This window comes from Megalobrama amblycephala, linkage group LG16 (assembly GCF_018812025.1).
Source record: "Megalobrama amblycephala isolate DHTTF-2021 linkage group LG16, ASM1881202v1, whole genome shotgun sequence".
NCBI classification, from domain to species: domain Eukaryota; kingdom Metazoa; phylum Chordata; class Actinopteri; order Cypriniformes; family Xenocyprididae; genus Megalobrama; species Megalobrama amblycephala.
Window position 1 is genome coordinate 4,266,475 of NC_063059.1, and position 19,713 is coordinate 4,286,187.

At 38.8% G+C, this 19,713-nt stretch overlaps 2 protein-coding genes across 2 annotated transcripts; both read right to left on the reverse strand.

Annotated features, from left to right (window-relative positions):
- Window positions 1–1,062: 1,062 nt before the first annotated feature.
- Window positions 1,063–2,682, reverse strand: LOC125249060 (olfactory receptor 52K2-like). Its single transcript, XM_048161251.1, has one exon. The coding sequence runs from the start codon at window positions 2,266–2,268 to the stop codon at window positions 1,333–1,335; it is 936 nt and encodes a 311-aa protein (XP_048017208.1). The 5' UTR covers window positions 2,269–2,682; the 3' UTR covers window positions 1,063–1,332.
- Window positions 2,683–8,510: 5,828 nt separating this feature from the next.
- LOC125249513 (olfactory receptor 52K1-like) lies at window positions 8,511–9,502 on the reverse strand. The gene is made up of 2 exons (XM_048161820.1): window positions 9,467–9,502; window positions 8,511–9,191 (listed from the first exon to the last, which is right to left on the reverse strand). Exons 1-2 carry the CDS (start codon window positions 9,500–9,502, stop codon window positions 8,511–8,513), a joined length of 717 nt encoding a protein of 238 aa, XP_048017777.1.
- Window positions 9,503–19,713: the final 10,211 nt, after the last annotated feature.

Sequence of the window (19,713 nt, forward strand, 5' to 3'; positions counted from 1 at the left end):
TCTCCACCGCGTAGCTCCTCGGGAAGCTCGGGAAATCTTACTTTCATGTTATAAGTTAAACAGATGTTATATAAAACTTGTTTTTGTGTTCTTTGAGATTGTTTAAAATGTTACTTTTCAAAGGAGGTGTACTTATTTATGCTGAGCACTGTATGCTTTGTTGATTGTGAGCTCTATGAACCCAACTATCTAATTGTGAATCATTTAAGTCTTGATCATCTATGTACTTATTTGTGATTTATTTCATGAGCTGGGGTCCCATGTGTGGAATGATCTCTTGTCTTCCTGTGGTGGTGGAACTTTTTTGTCTAAATTTTTTGGATAAATCATTTTGGTGATAACTCCTACGTGGGGAGTCTTAGCCCTGTGGGTTGCTATTGTTTGTTTATTGTGTTTGTTTGTATTTTTGTGAGTTATGTAAACTTTCCAAGGCCACCACTAGCTGGAGTGGGTGGCAATGAGCACTCCAACACTACATTTGAGTTTATGAGTTAAATTATATTTAAGCATCTAAGCACAAGCATAAAATAGAATAGAATTTTTGAAATGTTATCAGAAAAATATTATTAAAAATCCAAAAATGTAGTGTTTAAAGAAATTATATTAAAAATAAAAAATAAAAAATAATGACAGAGGGCATTATACGAAATAACACATTAGGAAATTGTTTTGGATAATGATTGCCATGGCCAGTGCTTTGCTAGAAAGCATATTTCTGGTATATATTAATAATAATAATAAAACATAAGTGTTAAGTGAAATAATAAAGTAGTATTAAAAAAGATATGCAAGTTCATGTTATTTCTTTCTTCAATTTCCTCAATACATTGTTGTCTCCCTCTCCTGGTAGCAATCAGTACTGCTGGAGAAGTAAATAATTTGTTTGCTCCATAGAAATTCTTTATAATATATATATATCACACATCAGTAAGCACGAATAGAACATATATAGGCAATTGGTTGTATTTCTCTTACAAGGAGAGTAGTATAAATGGAGTAAAAGGATGTTCTTCTATTTTGTAGGTTTTTTTTGAGCAGGCACGAGAACAATTGTAGCTGATGGAGAATGCTGTGTATTTATTTATTTATTTATTTTTTGCTTTATTAACTCCATTTGTGTATACAAAAATTGTGCACAATGATATCATTCTTCTAAATTACCATCATTGTTTACAGTATGTCCATTATTAACATATTTTCAGTCTCATATTTTCAAATATGGCCTACATAATAAGCGTTTTAAACTATAGCTTTAACAAAACAACAAATCCTTATTTAAATGGCACATTATTGCATATTTACTTCTTTTAGATTTCTGTACAAAGGACAGACTTATACCTTTCTAATAAACTGAAGAAACCTTTGTCTTATTTCTTTTGTTCTCACTCCATAAATAATTGGGTTAAAACAACTTGGAAAAAGTAAGTACATTGCGCTCACAAATACACGACTATTGGGAGAAAAATTATTATTTTTTGCTCTGTATGACAAGAATGCAATCAGGGCAAAAATCAAAGTAAATAACATAACAATGATGTGAGTAATGCAGGTGTTTATGGCCTTTATTTGGGCCTTACCAGATTTAAACACAGAGGCAAAAATCACAATGTAGGAAGCAGTAATGATAATAAAATCTGCAGTTGGTATAAGGAAAGTAGACAAAAGTCCAACCAAGTTATTAATTGATATATCTCCACATGCTAACTGAACCAATGCCATGTGTTCACAAAAACAGTGATCGATAACATTTGTTGAACAAAATGACAATTTTCCAGCCAGAGAGACTATGGTGACATTCAGGATTCCATTTCTGATTAATGGCACAACAACATACTTTAGAAAGTTAGGAATTTCCATGTATTTGTGATAGTAAAGAGGTTTGCAAATTGCAAAGTAACGGTCCAGTGCCATCCACAAAAGCAAAGTGGACTGAAATGATCCAACATAATGAATGCAAAACATTTGTATTAAACAACCAACTAGAGATATCCCACTCCAGTTAAATAACAAGCTAAGAAGCATGCTGGGTACAGAAGATATAGGCCCGATCAAGTCTAACACTGCCATAACACCTATTAGTACATACATAGGAGAATGCAGAGACTTTTGAGATATAATTAAATATATGAGAATAGAATTTGCTGTGATAGCCAATAAAAACATCAGAAAGAAAGGAATAAATAAAAAGGGCCTCCATTCCCCTAGGCTATAAAAACCATTTAACATGAAGTCTGTGAATGAAATATTTGGTGCAGAAAGATTCTTCATGCTGTTCAATCCCTTTACAAACAGGGTTTTGGTAAATAAGGATTAAAGCCTAAAGATAACAAACATTTTTCCATGTATGTATAGTAGGCTATGCTACATTTGAGAGTGATAAATAAAAAAATACTATTATTGCACACAATCATGTGATTCTGTGATTTCACTTTCACTATATGAATAAAAGCCTCTTTGTTATACTGTGCTGTTGTGAAGAAAAAAAATCCAGCTGACTTTTACAAGTTAAATGTTCAATGAATGTTTCATCATATAAACAGCAAAAAATTCACAAATAACTGTAGTAAACTAGATGTAAAGTTATACTTATTATTTAGGCCTTTCATGCATTAACATGTGCTCTTCCCATTACATTGATGAACTGAAATCTTTGCTCATTTGTTTTACTATGATAATGCTCGTTCTTACATGTTTGAGTGAAATGAAATCTTGAAATGAAATCATGGTCTCTAAATACACCATGCGTGTTCCCATGAGTCTGTAAAATAATTAATTATGTAACAAGATGAAAAAAAACAAAACAACAAAAAAAACGTGTTGTTCGTGTTGTTCAAGGTTTGGATGGTTAGCATTGCCCATTCTAGTGGATGTCACCATATGGGCCCTTTTTGTTTTTTGGCTACTAAAAAAATAGCATTCTGACAATATACTTTTTGCAAGTGGCATATAAACAAATATCCATATTTCAAATATTGTATTATATTAGAGTACATTTTACAAGATTTCTTTTATGGTGTAGACATGACATGCAAAAAACGTGCCCCTAGAATTTTCAGTGATGAAAAAGAGTTTCAATATTTTTTAAAGTTTTGTTTGCTCCATAGAAATTGGTTTCTTTTAAAGGTGTATATATATCAGTAAGCACGAATAGAAAATATACAGGCAGTTGGTTGTATTTCTATAAAAAGGAGAGTAGGATAAATGGAGTAAAAGGATGTTCTTCTATTTTGTATTTTGTAGGGTTTTTTTTGAGCAGGAACGAGAACAATTGTAGCTAATGGAGAATGCTGTGTATTATTGTTGTTTTCTTCTTTTTTTTTTCTTTATCAGTAAGCACGAAAAAAAAAATATGCCTCACGAAATAATATGCCTCTTCTGGTTGAAGAATCTATCTGCTGCACAAACTGCCACAGACTTCTACAAAGGATTGCAGTTCTTGAAACAAAGTTACTTGCGGGACTACCAAACCAGAAGGAACACAAAACAGAGCTTCGTCATGGACGTCCTCAGCACAAAGCCGGTGAGTCCCATGAATCTAATGCCCCTAAACAGACCGTACTGAGTGCCGGAACTGATCAGCACATTAATCGATGGCACACACAGGGAGCGAGACCCAAAGGCACTCGAGACATTAGATTGTCACGAGTATCACATATTAATGCAGTAGCATCCTCTACCCCAAACACTAGCTCCCTACCACCGCCAATACATCTGGAGAACAGATTTGAAGTGTTAATGAATGTGGGTGAGGAATCTCCAGACTTGATGAATGTGGGTGAGGAATCCCCAAACATGATCGGACACCGATCAAATCAGCCAGCAGCTAACACCGATGCTAACTGCCGCTCAAGGTTGAACAGTCAGCGGCACTCAGCTCTTAGAGCAGCCGAGCCCAGGACTCTGATAGTGGGTGACTCTATTATCAGAAACATTAGCAGCAGGGATACAACTACATGCTGCCTTCCACAAGCAACAGTTTCTGATGTAAACAGGGAACTTAAGAGCATTCTGATGAAATATAAGACTGCAAATCGACTAATCATTCATGTGGGGAAGAATGATATTCGGAAGGAGCAGTCAGAACTCCTTAAGAGGTATTTCAATGAACTTTTTGAAATGCTTAAAAGACTAAAAGTTCAGTTGTTCATCAGTGGACCACTCCCAGCAAGAGGAACAAATAGATTCACACGGTTGCTTGGACTTAACACATGGCTGCAAAAAACCTGCAACTTAAAAGGACTGAACTTCATCGACAACTTCAATCTGTTCTGGAGTCAGAGACAATTGTTCACTCATGATGGCCTGCACCCAAATAAACTGGGCTCAAGAGTGCTAAAGGACAATATCTACTTCTGCCTCCATCATCCTTCAGCAGTGTGTGCAAATCCACTCAACCTGAATGGCACAAACACACCTGGACAGAGTACAACTGACCACAGGACTTCACTTCAGCAGCTGAATGGACATGCGGTTGACACTTCCCACAAGGTCAATGATAACACCACGCAGCCACAACAACCACTGCTCACGAACACAATCCTAACTGAGCCCTGCCCACAGAGCTCACCGAGAGACAGTGACGTGTTAGAACTGCTCCAAGATTCAGCACCCAAGGACGACTTTTGGGAAAACAGCCAGGGAAGCCAGGACAGCATATTACAGCCTCCGGTAACACCAGAGCAACAGCCCCTCTCACCGGACACGTTATCCCTCTCTCCAGCATCCCCTCTTCTGTGCTTTTCAGAGAAAATGGAGGAACTGGTGTATGCTGGAACCAAACTCTCCCACTCTTTTGCTGCGAGCCCCCAGATATCAACAAAAAAGCGTCAAGCCCCGAAACCACCAAAGCCTGTGGGCCCAGCTCGGCCACCCCCTCCTCCTGTGAGAGCTCTTCGGCCCCTGCCACAACGCCAGGGCCCTCACCCTCCTCCATCTGTTCTAGGTGAATCAAAAACAACCGATAACAGCTCTCAGTGATGTGTGTCGGGTCCCCGCTACGATAACAGTGACTTTATCAATTGTTTACAGAACAAGCGGGAACCCAGTGTGCCTGTAGCTTTCTCTATTTCTGTTTTATTACGTTATAGAAAGCCTAAGGCCTTTTCAAACCGTTTGGCAAACCCATTTAATCTGCTACCTATTACACGTCAAACTAAGATTACTGTAGAGACAGAAAGTAAGACTGTTAAGTTAGCACTTTTAAACATCCGCTCACTTAAAAATAAATCACTTCTAGTCAATGATTTAATAACCACAAACAACCTAGATTTTATGCTTCTAAATGAAACATGGCTTGAAGACAGCTGCAGTGCAACAATCCTGAATGAAACAGCCCCTCCTAACTTTACTTTTATGAGTGTCTGCAGAGCTGTTAGGAGAGGTGGAGGTGTTGCTGCTCTATTTAAAGATGTCTATCAATGCAAGCAAGTGTCATTTGGGGATTACTTGTCTTTCGAATATTTAGGTATTGTGTTAAAAGGTGCTTCTCGCATTCTACTTATAGTTATTTACAGGCCTCCAAAATACTCTCCAGCCTTTGTGGAGGATTTTACAGAACTGTTATCAGCAATTTCCTCAGAGTTTGACTGTTTTGTTATTACTGGGGACTTTAACATCCACATAGACAATGCAGAATCCAATATGGCAAAAGAAATCATAACTGTTCTGAATACTTTTGATCTGACTCAGCATGTACATGGACCTACACACAATCGTGGACACACTCTAGATTTAATTATTAGTAAGGGTCTAAACATTTCATCCATTGTCATTAAGGATGTAGTGCTATCTGATCATTTCTGTATTTTCTTTGAAATATTGATCTGTCCGACTGTTGAAGCTAGATCTGTCTCGGGCAAAAAGCGATGCTTAAATGAGAATACTAGTGCACTGTTTATGAAGGCTATATCTTTAACACCAAGCATATCTGCAGACTCTGTTGATTTTCTCCTTGATTCTTTTAACTCAAAAGTACAGAATGTTATTGATAACATTGCTCCTGTGAAAGTCAGGAAGAAAAGTGGCAGACAAAAAGCACCGTGGAGAAACTCAACAGCAGTGCAAAATATGAAAAGACAATGCAGAAAAGCTGAGCGCATGTGGCGAAAGACAAAACTTGAAATTCATTATAACATCTATAAAGATATTCTTCATGCTTTCAATGTGGAATTAGGCAAAGCTAGACAGACCTTCTTCTCAAATATAATAAACAGAAACTTAAACAACACCCGCACTCTTTTTGCTACTGTAGAGAGACTAACAAACCCCCCAAGTCAGATTCCTAGTGAAATGCTCTCAGACAGCAAATGTTGTGAGTTTGCTTCCTTCTTCTCTGAGAAAATTAATAATATCAGAAAGGCGATCAGCACATCCTTGAGCTGCACTGGGGTAAAACAGATCAGATCACAACCTCAGAAAGTAGCTATTATGTCTGATTTCGAAGCAATTGATGGTAAAATTTTGGAAGAAACAGTACAGCACCTTAAAACATCAACCTGCGCCCTTGACACACTTCCCACATCTTTTTTCAAAAGAGTGTTTAACTGTTTAGAAGCAGATCTCCTAGAAGTGGTAAATGCCTCACTTCTCTCTGGGACTTTTCCAAAATCCCTGAAAACTGCAGTTGTTAAGCCCCTCCTGAAAAAGAGCAATCTGGATAACACCATATTGAGCAACTACAGGCCAATCTCAAATCTTCCTTTCATAGGCAAGATCATTGAAAAAGTTGTTTTCAATCAGCTGAACAAGTTCTTAAGCTTGAATGGATACTTTGACAACTTTCAATCTGGTTTCCGACCGCATCACAGCACAGAGACAGCACTCATAAAGATAATAAATGATATTCGCCTAAACACAGATTCAGGTAAATTATCAGTGCTGGTTTTACTTGACCTCAGTGCTGCGTTTGACACTGTTGATCACAACATTCTTCTTGACAGGCTCGAAAACTGGGTTGGGCTTTCTGGGATGGTCCTTAAATGGTTCAGGTCATACTTAGAAGGGAGAGGTTATTATGTGAGTATCGGTGACTATAAGTCTGAGTGGACATCCATGACATGCGGAGTCCCTCAAGGTTCAATACTTGCACCCCTCCTGTTCAACCTATATATGCTGCCACTGAGCCAAATAATGAGAAAGAACCAAACTGCATATCACAGCTATGCAGATGACACCCAGATTTACCTAGCCCTCTCACCTAACGACTACAGCCCCATTGACTCCCTGTGCCAATGCATTGATGAAATTAAAAATTGGATGTGCCTAAACTTCCTTCAGTTAAACAAAGACAAAACTGAAGTCATTGCATTTGGAAACAAAGACGAAGTTCTCAAAGTGAACACGTACCTTCACTCTAGGGGTCAAACAACTAAAAATCAAGTCAGGAATCTTGCTGTGATTCTGGAGTCAGACCTGAGTTTCAGTAGCCATGTAAAGACAATAACTAAATCAGCATATTATCATCTCAAAAATATAGCAAGAATTAGATGCTTTGTCTCCAGTCAAGACTTAGAGAAACTTGTTCATGCTTTCATCACCAGCAGGGTGGATTACTGTAATGGGCTCCTCACTGGCCTTCCCAAAAAGACCATAAGACAACTGCAGCTCGTACAGAACGCTGCTGCCAGGATACTGAGCAGAACCCGAAAACATGAACACATCACACCAGTCCTCAGGTCCTTGCACTGGCTTCCAGTTGCATTTAGAATTGATTTTAAAGTACTGTTACTCGTTTATAAATCACTCAATGGCCTAGGACCTCAATACATTGCAGATATGCTCATAGAATATAAACCTAACAGATCACTCAGATCATCAGGATCAACACACTTAAAAATACCAAGGGTTCACTCAAAGCAGGGAGAGTCTGCTTTTAGCTGTTACGCCAGCCGCAGCTGGAACCAGCTTCCAGAAGAGATCAGGTGTGCTCCTACAGTAGCCACATTCAAATCCAGACTCAAAACACATCTTTTTATCTATGCATTTGCTGATTGAGCACTGTGCTATGTCCGAACTGTTTGCACTTTATTTTATACGTATTATCTTTTTATTCTTTAAATTCCTTTTCCTGTTTTTATTTCATTTTTAATGTATTTTATCATCTTGATTCTGACTTTTAAAGCATTTTAAATATTGCGGTAAAATTCTCTGTTTTTACTGTTATTTCTATTCCTTATGTTCTATTTTTATTATTATTCTTTATGTAAAGCACTTTGAATTACCATTGTGTATGAAATGTGCTATACAAATAAAATTGCCTTGCCTTGCCTTGCCTTGCCTTTATTACCTCCATTTCTGTATACAAAAATTGTGCACAATGATATCATTCTTCTTAATTACCATCATTGTTTACAGTATGTCCATTATTAACATATTTTCAGTCTCATATTTTCAAATAGGGCCTACATAATAGCCGTTTTAAACTATAGCTTTAACAAAACAACAAATCCTTATTTAAATGTCACAGTATTGCATATTTACCTCTTTTAGATTTCTTTACAAAGGACAGACTTTTATACCTTTTTAATAAACTGAAGAAACCTTTGTCTTATTTCTTTTGTTCTCACTCCATAAATAATTGGGTTAAAACAACTTGGAAAAAGTAAGTACATTGTGCTCACAAATACACGACTACTGGGAGAAAAATTATTTCTTATTCTGTATGACAAGAATGCAATCAGGGCAAAAGTCAAAGTAAAAAACATAACAATGATGTGAGTAATGCAGGTGTTTATGGGCTTTATTTGGGCCTTACCAGATTTAAACACAGAGGCAAAAATCACAATGTAGGAAGCAGTAATGAGAATGCAATCTGCAGTTGGTATAAGGAAAGCAGTCAAAAGTCCAACCAAGTTATTAATAGATATATCTCCACATGCTAACTGAACCAATGCCATGTGTTCACAAAAACAGTGATCGATCACATTTGTTGAACAAAATGACAATTTTCCAGCCAGAGTGACCATGGTGACTACCAGGAGTCCATTTCTGATTAATGGCACAACAACAAACTTTAGAAAGTTAGGGATTTCCGTGTATTTGTGATAGTAAAGAGGTTTGCAAATTGCAAAGTAACGGTCCAGTGCCATCCACAAAAGCAAAGTAGATTGAAATGCTCCAACATAATGAATGCAAAACATTTGTATTAAACAACCAACTAGAGATATACATTTGAGAGTGATAAATAAAAAATACTATTATTGCACACAATCATGTGATTCTGTGATTTCACTTTCACTATATGAATAAAAGCCTCTTTGTTATACTGTGCTGCTGTGAAGAAAAAAAAATCCAGCTGACTTTTACAAGTTAAATGTTCAATGAATGTTTCATCATATAAACAGCAGAAAATTCACAAATAACTTTAGTTAACTAGATGTAAAGTTATACTTATTATTTAGGCCTTTCATGCATTAATCATGTGCTCTTCCCATTACACTGATGAACTGAAATCTTTGCTCGTTCTCACATGTTTGAGTGAAATGAAAGCTTGAAATGAAATCATGGTCTCTAAATAAACCATGCGTGTTCCCATGAGTCTGTAAAATAATTAATTATGTAACAAGATGGAAAAAAATTAAACAAAACAACAACAACAACAACAACAACAACAAAAAACAACATGTTGTTTAAGGTTTGGATGGTTAGCATTGCCCATTCTAGTGGATGTCATCATATGGGCCCTTTTTGTTGTTGGCAACTAAAAAGTAGCATTCCGTCAATATATAAACCACGATTCCAAAAAAGTTGGGACACTGTACAAATTGTGAATAAATTAGGAATGCAGTAATTTACAAATCTCATAAAATTATTTTTTATTCACAATAGAATATAGATAACATATCAAATGTTGAAAGTGAGACATTTTGAAATGTCATGCCAAATATTGACTCATTTTGGATTTCATTAGAGCTACACATTCCAAAAAAGTTGGGACAGGTAGCAATAAGAGGCCGAAAAAGTTAAATGTACAAATAAGGAACAGCTGGAGGACCAATTTGCAACTTATTAGGTCAATTGGCAACAAGATTGGGTATAAAAAGAGCCTCTCAGAGTGGCAGTGTCTTTCAGAAGTCAAGATGGGCAGAGGATCACCAATTCCCCCAATGGTGTGGCAAAAAATAGTGGAGCAATATCAAAAAGGAGTTTCTTAGAGAAAAATTGCAAAGAGTTTGAAGTTATCATCATCTACAGTGCATAATATCATCCAAAGATTCAGAGAATCTGGAACAATCTCTGTGCGAAAGGGTCAAGGCCGGAAAACCATACTGGATGCCCGTGATCTTCGGGCCTTAGACGGCACTGCATCACATACAGGAATGCTACTGTAATGGAAATCACAACATGGGCTCAGGAATACTTCCAGAAAACATTGTCGATGAACACAATCCACTGTGCCATTCGCCGTTGCCGGCTAAAACTCTATAGGTCAAAAAAGAAGCCATATCTAAACATGATCCAGAAGTGCAGCCGTTTTCTCTGGGCCAAGGCTCATTTAAAATGGACTGTGGCAAAGTGCAAAACTGTTCTGTGGTCAGACGAATCAAAATTTTAAGTTCTTTTTGGAAAACTGGGATGCCATGTCATCCGGACTAAAGAGGACAAGGACGACCCAAGTTGTTATCAGCTCTCAGTTCAGAAGCCTGCATCTCTGATGGTAGGGGGTTGCATGAGTGCGTGTGGCATGGGCAGCTTACACATCTGGAAAGGCACCATCAATGCTGAAAGGTTTGTACTTTCAGGTTTTGCAGGTGACATATAAACAAATATTCTATATTTCAAATATAAATCATTGTCCCTTGATTTCTTGTCACTGGTGTTATCAGTTAAACAACTTATATAAAAAGTTGTGGAAAGGCAACATTTCAAAATTAAAATTCTAAATTTGATCAGGCTCTTTAAATGTGCATATGGTGATTTTTCCATCCATCCATCCAATCTGTTTGTCCTATGTAGGGCCGTAGGGATGTTGGAGCCTATCCCAGCGTCTCTGGCCTTTGACAGGGAAACACCATGGGTGAATAGCCAATAAACTTTTTTTTCTGCTTTCATTTTTTACAATTGTTATCATTTTTTAATTTATTATAATTATTATTATAAGGTCTAACTGACATTTAAGAGTCATGGTGATAGAGCTTTCTAAGAGTTCCCTAACTACTGTCATAAGGGGGCAAAGTTACACAAAGTTTAATTCATCACTCATTACTGGACTTTGTTTAGCTAGACCTATCTCAAGGGTCCTCTATGTTTTTGTTACTATAATAAGGGTCAAACTTACAACTTGGCAGTAAATACACACTAAGTAGCACTCAAGGGGAGGCTTAAGGTTAAATTGAACCATGAGGTACAGTTGACATCACCAAGAGTCCAATTATCTTATTTTTGTGTTAATTAGACTCTGACCACTTATCACAAGAGATATCATACCTGTGTATTGACAAAAGGAAAACACCAGGTTTATATTGCATCAGTGGTCAGCTGCTGATTGTTTACTTTTAACTTGATCCATTTTATTTAAAAACACATCAGGTTACACAATGTTGATTACAACATTGACAATCATTTTAAGTCTCTAGTTCATCAAAAAATAAACAACATACATAATATAACACAGTTTGGTTGAGTGAAAGGCATTAGTTTTTAAAAGTAGTATAATACTGTACATTCAATGCATGACAAGAGTCTGTGTTGGTACACATCTTCCTCCAATGTGTTACAAAGCTTCATCATGGCAAGCCTGAAAGAAGTAGTTGGATCGCTCTAGACTTCAGGCTATCCTTGCTGCTGCTGTGAAGACTTACAGCAGACTCTGCCTGTCAGTCAACTCTTGTAATATGGAGGTGATATAGCATGCCAATGGAGGTCCAGCAAAACCACCCATTACGTCTGCTTTAACCATAAAAACTAGGCAGCATCCCATCAGAGGACTGCAATGTCAATCACAACCTGATAAAACTAATCTGTGCAACCTTTGGCAATCTCAGACGAAAGGTCTTTCAAAACAAGCACCTTCAACTGCACACCAAAGTTACTATCATTAAAGCCATTTGCAGTAGTAAGTTTGACTCTCGTAATCAGCTCTGAAGACTAGGCCACATCCAGACACCACTTCATGTGACTGCAGTGCTTCCAAATAAGATGCCTGAAGCAAAATCTGTTTAACCAGCACTTAATCATTTAATTTTTATCTTGTTTTTCATGGAACAGCTCCTCACCATAACATGAAAATGCACCATAAAATGATAATAAACGTAATCCATTATTTCGTGCATTATTTTCAAGTCTTCAGAAGTCGTACGATGCCATCATGTGAGGAAAATATTCTTATAACGTAATATAACCATTATACATTAATAATCGTATCAATCTGCCGTTTCATAACTTTCAAATTAAAATTGGCGCGTCTAACAAAACGACACAGGTTTGCGGCAATGACGTCAAACCTCACTCCTTATTGGCTGTCACATATGATTTGCGACTACCATAGAGTGTTTGCGACATGGCGAATTTAAGTTACTGTGTTAGATTCAACGCAACGCTTGAAAGGATGGAAATGCAGATCGGAGGAATGTTTGCAGCGATTTAACACTTTAATTTCATTCTGTTACTCACACAAAATTATGATTTGCTGTCATTTCGCTGGTAATGTAGCACACGCGTCGTTTTGTCTGTTCTGTATACTGCTTTTTGTAATGTTTTAAATAAATTATTGTGACTAATGTACATTTATCTGCCTGTTACACTACGTATATTGTCAAAATGGTTATGCTTAAGGTTATAGGGTGGAGTAGGGAGCTTAAAATTATTCTTTTTATACAACAGTATATCAACTAAGATAACAGTCACTGTTAATATATCTATATTGCGTTTTTATTTTTGTGAAGTGGCTAAAAAGTGGTCATGTTTAGGTATAAGGGGTGAGTTAGGGGCTCAAAGATATCTATATAATAGTAAAATATACTTGCATAAAAATATTATAATTTTTATATGAAAATATATAATATTAATATCGGGATTCATATTGATTTTTATATCCTGTAACTGAAAGATATACTTTGCATATGGCAAATAAATGGTAAATTTACAAATTGCAGTTTGTACATAATTTATAAAGAAGATCTGCAAATGATATGTAACACATTTATAAGTGATGAATAGTTTACACTTTACAATAGGGTATGCAGAAAGCTTTGTAAATGATTTATCCATGCGTTTACACATCATCTATAACAGGTGTTGAACACTTTGTAGTGTGTACTGCAGTGTAAGTGCTGACTGGTGAGGGTATAGACAGCTGTCTTCTCTGACACACATGGAGTGTTTAACTCTGTGCATCTGATGTGAGCTTCAGTGGAAGGTAAATCCGGATCAGAGGATGACCTCATCACTAGACCCCACACACTCCACACAGAACACAAGTCTGTGCCGATGAGTGAAAGGATTTAATATAATCCACTGGAATCACCTGACTGTAAGGCATTTATAAATGTTTATCCACTTCAAAACAAATAAATTACTCTTCTTAAAAATAGTGCTTTAGCATACCTGCATGTTTGTGCTTTTGAACACAGACCAGCTTACAACTTCATCAATAAATCATATACTGAGCATTTACTAATGGTTTGTTCTTCATTTGTTCATGATTAACAATTGTTTATTGAGATAATGATACTAAAACAATTTTGTCATAAATACATCAGTTATTATAAGTGATAAATAATGTCTTGACTAATAACTTATAAACCATCTACTAATGATATGTTTGATTTATTTAATTAAGATAACTTACAACACATTTGTAAATTGTTAGCATAACACTTGTTATTCATTTATGAACGTATATTGTAATGTTTTGTAAATGATTCATTCATCATTAACTAATAACTTATGTCTCATAACTGAACTAATAAAACATTCATAAAATGTTAACAAATCATTTATTAATCATTTATGAATGTATAGCCATGTTTTGTAAATTATTTGTTCATAATTAACAAATAATTTATAAATGACTTATAACTGAATTTATAAAACATTCATAAAATATTAGTATATCACTTATCAATCATTTATAAATGTTTATTCATGTTTTGTAAATGATTTGTTAATCATTAACTAATAATTCATAAATGACTTAAAACTGAACGTTATTATAAAGTGTTACCGAATTTTTAGTATATTAAGTACAAAATTAGTGCACGGAAATAGAGCACTTTAAGTACATTATAGAAGTGTACTTTTTTTTCACCTGGGTTCAACAGGCATCTTCCAAAGGAGCAGTGCAGCATGCTGAATTGCATAAACGCACACATCACCAGCATGGGCAGGGCACTAGAGGCCTTACCGTATGAACACTTAAAGATGGAACAGGATTTTACCCACTGGACTGGGATGACAGGCACCCGGTCAACCAAAGCTTGGGGACCGTGGTGAACCTCTCCTGAACTAGAGTTTTTAATAAAATGGAGTTGGCAGTCTTGCAGAGGGGGTTGTCCTTTATTCCTAAGGATATGGGGAGGACCAGCTGGAATAGGTTGGAGGTGGAGGCAGGCCTTACAGCATATCATAGGAGGCTGAAGCTGGCCGACTTTTTTGAGGGGGAGGAAGGGGAAGGGGAAGGGCAGAGGGTTCACTTCACATGTGCGTCTGAGTGGGAGCCGCAGATATGCCAGGTGGGGGAATTGGTGTGGAGGATAATTGAGAAGGATATAAAAAATTATGAGGGGTATGAGGGAGGTTCGGGAGAATAGTAACTTGTCGAGAGGGGAGTGGGAGGCTCTGAAGGTACTCAGGCCACTCATTGATTATTAAGCCGGCAGATAAGGGGAGTATGGTTGTAATAATGAATTGAGAACAGTATGTTAGGGAGTCTATGAGGCAGTTGGAGGATAAGGAGTTTTATAAAGAGTTGCAGGAGCCTATTTTTCCTGAGTAAGTGGGGTTGATTAGAGAAGAGCTGGGGCGGTTGTGGGAGGGGGATTTCTTGAGTGCTAAGCAGGTGCAGTACGTGCAGTACACTCCCGATAGTGACGGACTGTGTCACCTGGGTCCGCTCTCCACTAGATATGCCAGCTATGTTAGAGACACTTATGATTTTCTGGAAAAGGTACAGGGAATAAGAATAGGTCTTGGCGCCAGTCTCTTCTCTATGGATGTGGAAAGCCTGTACACCAACATAGAGATAGAGAGGGGACTGGAGGCGGTCACAAAATGCCTATGCAAATTTCCAGAGGGGGGTAGGCCGGGTCAGAGTATTCTAAGGCTGCTGGAGTTAAGCCTTAGGAGGAATGACTTTGGGTTCAATGGGCGTCACTTTCTGCAGGTGAAGGGTACGGCCATGGGGAAAAGGTTTGCCCCTGCATATGCAAACATTTACATGGCGGACTGGGAAGAGTCAGTTTTCCTGAAATGCAAGAGCAGGCCCAGTCATTATTGGAGGTATTTGGATGACATATGGGGTATCTGGGAGGACACTGAGGAGGGCTTCAATGACTTTGTGGGGACCCTGAATAAGCACCACCCATCCATCCGGGTGAAGGTGGAAAAAAGGGAGGATGAGATCAATTTCCTGGACACAACCATTTTTAAAGGGCCTGGGTTCCAGGACTCTGGGCGGCTGGACTCAAGGGTATATTTTATGAGCACTGACACACACACTTTGCTTCACCGGGACAGTCACCATCATTCGCACGTTTTTAAAGGCATAGTGAAGGCTGAAATAACCAGTGTAAATAAAAAGAAGGCTGAAGGTGGAGGTGGTTAAGATATTGTTTTTGGGCACTGAGGAGGAGAGGTTTACTCCAGGCGATTCCTGAGGGCCGTGGCAAAGGAGGAGGCAGTAGTGCGGGATGGGGGCCGCACCTTGCAACAAAAAAGAATACTTCCACTGGTGGTCCAATTCTCTAGGACTGCCAGAGGCCTGGCCTGGGGGATTGGGAGGAATTTTAATAGGTTAACCCAGGATGAGGCACTGGGGGCTCAATATTTGATGGTGGCAGCTTATAGGAGGGGTAAGAACCTATGTGATATGCTGGTGCATAGTAAACTGGGCCCAGTCAACGGGAAGAGCAAGGAGAGGACAGGGGGCACCTTGGTGAGAGGGGGACGATCAGGGGTCTATAAGATGAACCAGGCTATTCCCCTTAATCGAAAGAATCTCATCAGGTGCTCCTTGTGTGGCAAAAGGTATGTGGGGGAAACCAAGAACTCAATCCTCACAAGGATGTGGGGGCACCGGCACGGGGTGAGGAAGGGGACATCACGGAAGGGGCACATAGTGCATCATTTTAAAAGGCATGAGATACAGAATTTGAAAGTCTGTGGGCTGGAGCACAACCCGGAGTGGAATAAGAAGGACAGGTTGAGGATGGAAAGATTTTGGATCAAGTGGTTGGGCACGTGGTTTCCGAAGGGCCTGAACATGAGGATTGGCTGAAGAAAAAGGATTTATGAAATTTAAAAAAAATTAGGAAATAATTGTAATAATATGATTTTCAAATAAATGAATTAATAAATGGGTGAAGATATTGGAGTTTCCTGTGAGTGCTAGGGTTTAGGTAAGTCACAGGTCCAGGGATAGCCCAATTATCTTCAAAATAATTTCTTCTGTGATGGTTAGGTTTAAATATGTGTTGGTATATCCCAGGTCCAAAAATTAACTTATCTATCCAAAGGACACGTCATCAGTGATGTACCTCAGGATTATTGGGTGTTTCAGCTCTTTAAACACCAGACACCCTCCTCTGAGACTGCCTGCCAAGGTGATCAATCCCCGAAGTGTGTTCTCTCTCATCCAAGTACAACCCAACATTCTGATACTACTGAGATAAAACATAAGCCCCAAAACTACAACCATTTACTAAGCCCAGGCCCTCCTATACCCATAACTCATCCCCAACAACCTCTTAATGCATTATAGTCCTTCACGTCTATTGCAATCTCAGAATTCAGGCCAGCTGATAATACCTAGAATATCAAAATCAACTGCAGGCGGTAGATCTTTCTCCTATTTGGCACCTAAACTCTGGAACAATCTTCCTAGCATTGTTCTGGAGGCAGACACACTCTGTCATTTTAAATCTAGACTAAAAATGCATCTCTTTAACCATTTCAAGCGTGAGTTTAAAATATTCTAACTGACCCCCCCAGAGTGAGTTTTCTCTCAGAATTCAGGATTCTCAGAATTCAGGCCAGCTGATAATACCTAGAATATCAAAATCAACTGCAGGCGGTAGATCTTTCTCCTATTTGGCACCTAAACTCTGGAACAATCTTCCTAGCATTGTTCGGGAGGCAGACACACTCTGTCATTTTAAATCTAGACTAAAAATGCATCTCTTTAACCCTTTCAAGCGTGAGTTTAAAATATTCTAACTGACCCCCCAGAGTGAGTTTTTTTTAAGGTGACCGTTATTTTAGAACATTTGCCTTTATTGTTTCCATGGCGACGCGCCATGCATGTCACATGCGCTGAACGCAGTCACAATAACACTGTATGACAGATGGATCGCTATTATTTTGTTTTTCCTTTTTTATTTAAAATATTCACAAACTTGCTTACATCAACTATCTGGTATTCCGATTCTCAAATATGTGTAAGTGAGTGTGTTTTGTCATTTTAAAACCTTTATAAATGATGTTTATCTTGATCTATAATTCAAGATGGACGCCACCATCTTAGTTTGCACTGCAGTTCTGTCAGTCAGATTTACAGCAGGTGAATTCATCAGTTTCTCCCGAAATATATGCAAGTGGCTGGTGAACTGGAAGAATAATAGAGATATAAAAATCCCATATGTGGGACTGTACCACTCAAAGGGTTAACCTGGCATACACATAACACATTATCAATTTATATTTTCAAATCCGTTAAAGGATTGTTAGGCTGCATAAATTAGATCAGCTGGAACCGGAAACACTTCCTATAACACTAGATGTACTCGTTACATCAGAAGAAGAATGGCATCTATGCTAATATTAGTCTCTCTGTTTATTCCGAGGTTTACCGTAGTCAGTCGATCTGGGCCATATCCAGGTGAGATCGAGGACCTGCGACCTTGACACGATTTTTAACACCTGTTAGCCACCTGATGTCACCTGTTGGAGTTTGGGTTCCTTGCCGCAGTCGCCTTTGGCTTGCTTAGTTGGGGACACTTGACATTTTATATTCAACAGTGCTTTGATCTGCCTGCATCAACACCATTGTATGCAAACTGAACTGAGATGGATGATGACATCACCGTTTACTCCAGTGCTGATATAGATAAATTAACTAAATTAATAACTATTGTTTCTTACATCGGAATGAATCAGTACTGAATTTACTTAAGATGGATACTGACACCATTTTCTTTAAGAGCTGCTGTGCAGACAAAATTATTTACCAGTTGTAAAGCTGCTTTGACACAATCTGCATAGTAAAAAGCCCTATATAAATAAAGGTGACTTGACTTGACTGAGTCCAGCAGTTCAGTCTCACTTCTTTCTACAGCACTAGTACTGAGACCTCAGCCTGGCTATGTGCCCAAGGATCCTACCACTCCTTTCAAAGAACTGGCAGTGAACCTGCAAGCGCTGCCCCCGGAGGAGGCAGACCCAGCCCTAGCTTTGCTCTGTCCCATCCGAGCATTTTGAATGTATGTGGACCAGACGCAAATCTTTAGACCAGCTCTTTGTCTGTTACAGAGGCAAGCAGAGGGGAAAGGCTGTCTCCGAGCAGAGGATGGCCCACTGGATAGTGGATACCACTAGATAGTGGATACCTTACCAAGCACAAGGCATGCCCTGCCCGCTCAGGCTGCGAGCTCACTCTACTAGAAGTGTTGGATCCTCCTGGGTGCTGGCACGTGTTTTGACATATATTTGTAGAGCTGCAGGCTGGGTGACACCTGTGTTCTCACCTCAACTGGTCAGAGACACGGAGAGGCCCTAGCTTAGTGTCGGCTTACTGTGCTAATACATGCGCTTAATTCTCCAGAGAGTCCCTACGAGGCTGTCCCTGTTGAGTCCTCCGATCTGGCAGCCGGACGGCAGGCCTGCATCTGATGCATCCTTGAGAACCAGTTCTAGGCTGGATGTCCATATGTACAACCCTGAGGGGATCCCATATGTGTATTTTCCATGGTAAGCTCCTAAGCAGAAGTGTCTTTCCCTTGGTAGAGTCGACTCTGCTGTCTCTGCCATGTGTTGCATCCTCCCAAACCGGGTGAGAGCCACTCAGAGACCTCTGTATGTAGACGGCCCTACTGGGTTAGTCCATGTGTGTATACTCTACTAGACCTCTTGCAGGATGTGGCTTCCGTAGTGTTCCTATTCCTATAGAAAGGGTACGCTTTCCCAGTGTTATCCAAATTCATTGAGTGGGCAGTGTTTATTTCTCTGGGTAAGCTCTGTTCCATCTACGAGTGGGCCTAGGTGTCTTACACAGGGCACTGCATGGCGGCAGAACCTGTGGCACTTAGGTAGGGATCCCAATTCATAGGTAGGGATCCCAATTCCTCTGTTTCCGACGTGACGCAGAGAGTGACCGACTGAAAGGGAACATCTTGATTATGTATGTAAGCCTCGTTCCGTGAAGGAGGGAATGGAGACAATACGTCCCGTCGCCACAGCTGCTGTGTCGCTGCAAAAACCGTGAAGTATGCGATGCAGCTGCTGCTCATTAAATAACCAAGCTGTGGGGCAGCGCATCTGATGCAAATATCGAACCGAGACGTT

What these genes read in the sequence shown, in the direction of transcription:
- LOC125249513 (XM_048161820.1), bottom strand. Translation starts at nt 9,502, where the DNA reads ATGATTTCATTTCAAGCTTTCATTTCACTCAAACAT. An exon ending in CTTTCATTTCACTCAAACAT is followed by an intron (nt 9,192 to 9,466) that starts GTGAGAACGAGC and finishes GTGCAATAATAG; the next exon opens with TATTTTTTATTTATCACTCT.
- LOC125249060 (XM_048161251.1), bottom strand. Translation starts at nt 2,268, where the DNA reads ATGAAGAATCTTTCTGCACCAAATATTTCATTCACAGACTTCATGTTA.